This window comes from Nannochloropsis gaditana, assembly GCF_000240725.1.
Source record: "Nannochloropsis gaditana CCMP526 unplaced genomic scaffold scaffold248, whole genome shotgun sequence".
Classification (NCBI taxonomy): domain Eukaryota; class Eustigmatophyceae; order Eustigmatales; family Monodopsidaceae; genus Microchloropsis; species Microchloropsis gaditana.
In genome coordinates, this window is record NW_005803705.1 from 1 (window position 1) to 6226 (window position 6226).

Below are 6226 nucleotides of genomic sequence, written 5' to 3' on the forward strand. Positions count from 1 at the left end.
AACGACGACTATAAATTGGGCCGGTCTGACTTCACGACTTATGTCCTCAAGGACGGGGGCATGCCGGAAGAGGAAGACGAGGTTGCACCGCATCATCTGGCGTTGCGGCTGGAACGCAGGTCTCATCCCTTGATCCACGGTCAGCTGGCTGGCTTACGAGTGGCTGAGAGAGGCTTCGCTTTTCCCAATGCAAGCCATGAGGAGCGAAACGCACACGTGCAGGCGGATGAAAATTCAGGAAAGACAATTTTCCTGTTGCCCGTACCGGCCGGGGAGGTGGCCTCGGCTATGGAGTGGGCGTGTTGGGCTGGAGACATGGGCCTGCCAAACTACCTCTTCGTGGCTGCCAGCAGGAATGACTCGTGCGCCATCGAGGCTGCGCTCGCAGTCATCAATAAAGGTCGAAAAGGCGGTGAAATCTTGCACATGGACCCTAGTCAGTTGACCATTGCTGGTTGGGGCGGGAGCAAGCCCTATTTCAATCAAAAAAAATCAGGGATCGCTTCGAGAGCCGTCCTGGACTATGGGACTGGGGCATTGATGCAGCGCCTGTTGCGGTTGGGACTTTCTGTGGTATTGGTGCCCACACTGACCCCGTTCCCTCCACCTTCACGGTCGGCTTCATCCGCGTCGCCGCATCCGCATCTTCCATCTTTTTGGGGAAAGAATGCGAATGCAAAAATGAAAGGCGACGAGGGAACGGGTAGGACATCACAGGAAGTCATTCAAAGCGTGATGCAGGCCTCCGACGATGCAGCATGTGACGTGATACTGTGGGAGGAAACGCATACGAGCGCTCCAGGGCATACAGACACGCTGAGCAAGCACACATATACGAAAGAATCGTCATCCAAGGAAAAGGCTGACAAGCGGGCAAATTTTTTGTACGCTCGGGTGGAGGCATCGAGCCAAATCATGAAAAATTGGGATACTGTCTTCAATTGCCTGACGGAGGACGTACGGAGTAGCAAAAGCAAAAGGGGTTGGTGCTTTGCGGAGTTGAAAACTTCTTGCCATCATCTTGTACCGGCGGTCTCTGTTTCGAATTATTTTGAAAACTTGTCGGCAGATCAGCGGTTGTGGAGTGCTTCCTCGTTGCAGTGTCGACAAAAATACAAGAACCGAGGGACTTGATTTAGGAAAGCACTAGCATGCGACTTTTTTCCAATCAAAAGAGATTTAAAAACCTGTGAGCTGCTACAGGGCAGAGCGTAAATGTAAAAATTAGGGATCATATAATGCACTTTAGAAGAAATGACTCCTTTGAAAAAAAGCAAGCTGAGATCGACTCTTTCAAAAACCAATGAGACCACCGGAGGAAAAATACATATGAAAGCCTGTGGATGTCACAAAAGTTCTATAAAGACATAATGGTCAAGATAGCATCTACATCGAGAAGCCTGTGTTGCTTTTTCCAGATAGCGAGCGAGTCAAAAGTGCTGAGATGCATAACTCATGTTTATGAGAACGTAGAAATAATCTTTCTTCGGCGCTGCCTTCTTACGGGAAAAAGTGTTCGTTAAGACCCTGAATGATTATGAATAACGACTTTCCCTCTTACAGTTGTAAACAAGTCTCCTTGTTCACGGTTGCAACCCTCAGTACTGTTAACGGCAAGCCGACCAACGGTCTGCCGGGCAGCAACGTACTCAGGATTCGACCGCAATCTAATACTGCAAATCCCACACGCACATAACGCCAAACACCAGGTAACACATGGATGATGAAGACACTCGTCTCATGTGCAGTGTTGCTATTGCAGCCGTTCGCCTACTCCTTTTTTCCTGCAGCCAGGCAACATTATCCGCCCCATCGAGATCTGCATCAGCGAGAACCATGCCTATCGTTTAGCGCCTTTATTGACGACAGTTTGAAAGCTTCAGAACATCCATCCGACGAACTTCCCCCCAAGTCTTATTTCTTTGATGCCCCTAAAGCTGTCCGGTTGGCAGCTTTTTCGTTTGCAGCTTACGGTAAGCCTTCCGGGTCCCGCTGGCTGCGCCTGTCTGATGGCACAGATTTGGGTTTTCAGTCCGACGACCTTGTGCGAAACAATTTTAAAAGTCTATTACTGGTTCATATTCTCCAAGCCCGTAACTTGCCGGAAGAACAAGGTGGATTGCTGGAAAAAGCCTTGTCTGGGTCTGGCTGTGACCCTTACGTTGTCTCAGCAGTAAATAATTCTTGGGGTGCTGACCTGGCGATTACAAGTGCCAAAACTGCAAATTCGAATCCCGACTTTTTTCAACGCTTCTTTTTGTACGTGGAAGATCCGACAACGGCATCACTGAAGCTTACAGTCAAAGATCGAAATCTACTGAAGGGTGATGATGTTATCGGCTCTTGTCAAGTGCCTTTGAGGCTTCTGGAAGAGAAGATAGGCGACGACGCACCCCCTGCACAGGGCATTTTGGAATGGTCAGGAATCTTGGATATTGAGAGTGCTGTGTCAAATACAAAAAGTTCGGGGACCATTGAAATCGAGCTTCAGCTGGTACCTTTGGATGGCAATGCCGTAGACAAAGACGATAGAAATCTAGACGATCCGGATATAGAAAACATGAAATCAATCACTTTAACCCTACAGGACCCAAAAGTGTTTTGGAAGGTATCGATTGGAATGAGTTGGGGTCACGTGTTGGAGGAGTAGCAACAGGGTTGGGCCGCTACCAATTTGCGTGCTTTTTGACAAACGAGGAGACAGACACTCAGGGGGGAATATGGTACGACTGGAAGGCCAAGGAGATCATTATATCCTTTCGCGGGACTCAGATGGAGTGGAAAGATCTTTTGACAGACATGGCGATTTATCAAGAAGGTTTGGACGGGCCAGATGATCGCCGTCTAGTGCATGCTGGCTTTCGGCGTGCATTTCGTTCCATCCGGGGGGGGGTAGTACAAGCCTTACAATTCATTGCTCCTGATTTAATCGTTGACGGGTGGACTGTGGATGTATGCGGTCACTCTTTGGGAGGCGCATTAGCCTGCTTGATGGCCTATGAGCTGGATCGACGAATGCCGGCTCTATCAGAGGGAGGTCGTCTGCATGTCTATTCCTTCGGGGCCCCGCGCGTAGGCAACACTGCCTTCTGCGACGAGTACGATGTTCGCCTGAAAGAAGTGACGTTCCGAATTGTGAATGGTTTAGACCTTGTCGCACGTATGCCGCGAGGAACGGGACGGTCTGCGGTTTTAATGGAATACAATCATTGCGGACGCACGGTGTTGCTTACAGAGACAGAAGAAGGGCAATTTCGTGTCTGGGTGGAGGGAGAGTCGGAAGGAGTGTGTCCACTTAAAGAGGGTGACGCATTTGCGTCGACCACGGACAAGTCTGTCTCTGATTTGAGGGCAATAGCCATGAAGGGGAAAGGAGACAAGGAGCTCGAATTTCAATTGCCTATAAGCAAGGCCACGTTTTCGAATGGCACGACAGCCTCGGTCCAGGAGATGCTGCGGGCAGCTGGTAATCTCACTAATCTTGAGGCCATGCTTTCCTTTAAGCCATCTACGGATATTTTGGCCTCCTTTTCTGGATCTCCTTCATCCTGGCCTCCCTCGGGACCTTTCGGTCAGTTGAGTCTTCAAACGGACCTATTTCAAGTCGCCAACGCCGTCTTCGGGACAGCTCTAAATTCAACCGCATTCATTGGCAAGAGTCTAGGACTTAATGAGACGTTTATAGACAGTGAGCTGAATTTGATTAAAGGGCTAGTATACGGTGAGGCACTCGCCCATCACATGGAACCATTGTATTACCTTGCGCTCGAAAAAGCTTTCGGGGCCGCGATGAAAATGGACTCTGCCAGGAAAGAGCATTGGGACGAAGACCAAAGGTAATTTGGGGTCGAAAATCATTTTTACGCAAAGAATATCGCTATACATGCATACATACATGGAGCTGTGTGCAAATATTTACTTTAATTTAATATAAATCCAGTAGAGACGCAATTGCAGTTAATTTTTTCATGCGTCTACATAACAGTTTATGATATTTGATTCTGTTCGTAACTTGCTATTGTCTTGAAGAGTCCGTGGGAGTTTGTGATCCTACTCCATAGATTTGAGAAGCTTGCAATTTTCCATCTACAGCGTTTATATCGGCCTGCCAAACTCCTGCTTCCAACAAAAGTTCTCGTTGTTTCTGGCGCTGAACCAGATCCCGCTGACACACGTGTTCGAAATGAGAAAAGATAGCTTTTGTTTGCACCGAGTCTGAAAGTGCTCCCTGCAGACAATCTAGCGCTTTAAGGAAATCATCCTGTATTTCGTCTGGTATTTCAATATCAGACCATGCTGCAGCTGCTCCCAAAAGACGGTTCTTCATTTCTTCCCCATGCGCTTGTCTATCCTTAGAATCGCTCTTCCCGAAGACCACTAAATTGCGAGGCACGCTTTTCCTTTCGCGAATGAAGGCATCCCAAGCGCCTCGGACGTCTCCTTGCTCTTTCAGTAGAGAAACGACATCTGTCAGGTGCGTCAATCGTTTATACTTACCATTTCTTTTCATCAAGTGTTTCAGCGGGACGGGCCGGCGTAAAGCTCTTTCTTGCATAGCAACTTGCATCAAAACAAGGGCTATTAAATCTCCTTGCCTTAAGGTTGCTCCGTTACAGTCCTCGATCTTGGGTGTGACAACAGATGAGAAGACCTGCGAGACGCTTTCAAAAGGTAGGTTTGGAGAATCGTCGATTGCATTTTCGCCAGCTGGTCCCCTGGAACACTGCAGAGCCGACACATTTGACCATGCGGAATGAACGTCTCTGTCTTCCGCACTTCCCCCACTCAACACTGTCAACACTTCCAAGAGCAAAGATTCCCATGAGCCCAACACCGTAGTTTCAATCCCTACTGTCAAATGAAGCGACGAGTTTTCCAGGCCCCCGTCATTCTCATTGAGCGCCTCATGGATCGTTCCAGAGGGCAGGTAGAGCAAATCCCCAGGCTCGAGGACGAAGTCAATGTATGGCTCTCCGATGTCGTGTAGGCTCGGCTTGAATTGCATGTCCGGACGCGGTTGCTCCACCAGTGCATCGTATAGACGCCATCGCTTGGAGCCCTCTACTTGAAGGATGAATGCATCCATCCAATCAAAATGTGCCTCAAAAGCCTGGCTGCCAGGAGGGGTAAAGTAGCAGTTGATGGACGTGCGGTAGCCCAGTTCCCCTTCAAAAGCAAGAGCCAAGCGGGATGTGCCGTACAACTTATCCTCAATATTGTTTATGACCAGAGAATAACCTCGTGAAAAGGCGGCATGCGCGACCTCTGCATCCGTCGAATCATCGTCGAGACCAAAAATCTGCCGTAGCGCTGCGGTAGCAGGAGTGCTCGACCACCATTCGCCATCGACGCCCTTTATGCGTTTGACTAGTGTCCAGCTTTTACTTTCTGCGTCATGTTCTGCCTGATCGCATTTTGGTTCGCTAGAACTCAAACCTCTCAACATTGAAGCGGTTGAGCTTTGCACCAGTATAGCATCCAAGTCACTCTGCCGCATGATTGGTTGGAAAAATGTTGGATTATGCCTCCGAATAACGGCCGGTTTAATTTGCCAGAAGTCTCGGAAAAACAATTCTTTGCCAGGGGTAGGTCCCAGCATGGATGATAGCACAGTGTTGTCAGTCGTAGTCGATGGTGGCCTAGGTTGGTGCTCCCCAGCTCCAAAGGATAAGGCTAGCCAAACAAACAAGAGTTGGAACTGCACCATTATTTGGTTGCTGATCGCAAAATCGAACAGCCTGTGACCGACGATAGCATTATGAGGATTAATAGAGATACATGACGTCTAAGTCCAGTACTATGGAAATGTTGGACGTTGAGTTCAAATGTTGAAAAGAAAACACACAAAAGACAACACCAATCAGACACTCTTGGATTGCAGAGAATATGAATTTTTATTCGTAGTACGTCGAGACATACATTCAAGCTTCGATATGGACAAATCGGCATTGAAATTTCGGTAATGCATGCGCATATTCGCGGCGCAACTGCCCCGGCACCCCGGTGGTATAGAGCCCTCGGTCACCGTTGGAGTGCATCTGACAGCATAATCAGCTTTGAGACTGTGATAAAAGCATAAGGGCTGCGTAGCGCATGATTATACTATGAACAACTTTCCCCGTATAAAGCACACCTCGTGATACATTCGGAAGAGTAAAGTAAACATTTTGCGTCAGCTCTCCAACGGCTGCAAATGACGGCTAAACCGTTACGCAGGACAAGCATT

General features: G+C 48.5%; 1 protein-coding gene across 1 annotated transcript; it reads right to left on the reverse strand.

Moving 5' to 3' along the window:
• Positions 1–4700: 4700 nt before the first annotated feature.
• On the reverse strand, positions 4701–5063 carry NGA_2116520 (cupin 4 family protein; the record flags this gene model as incomplete). The annotated part of the gene is made up of 1 exon (XM_005855250.1): positions 4701–5063. A coding segment is annotated over one exon (363 nt), but the record flags the coding sequence as incomplete, so codon positions are not given.
• Between the last annotated feature and the right edge of the window lie 1163 nt (positions 5064–6226).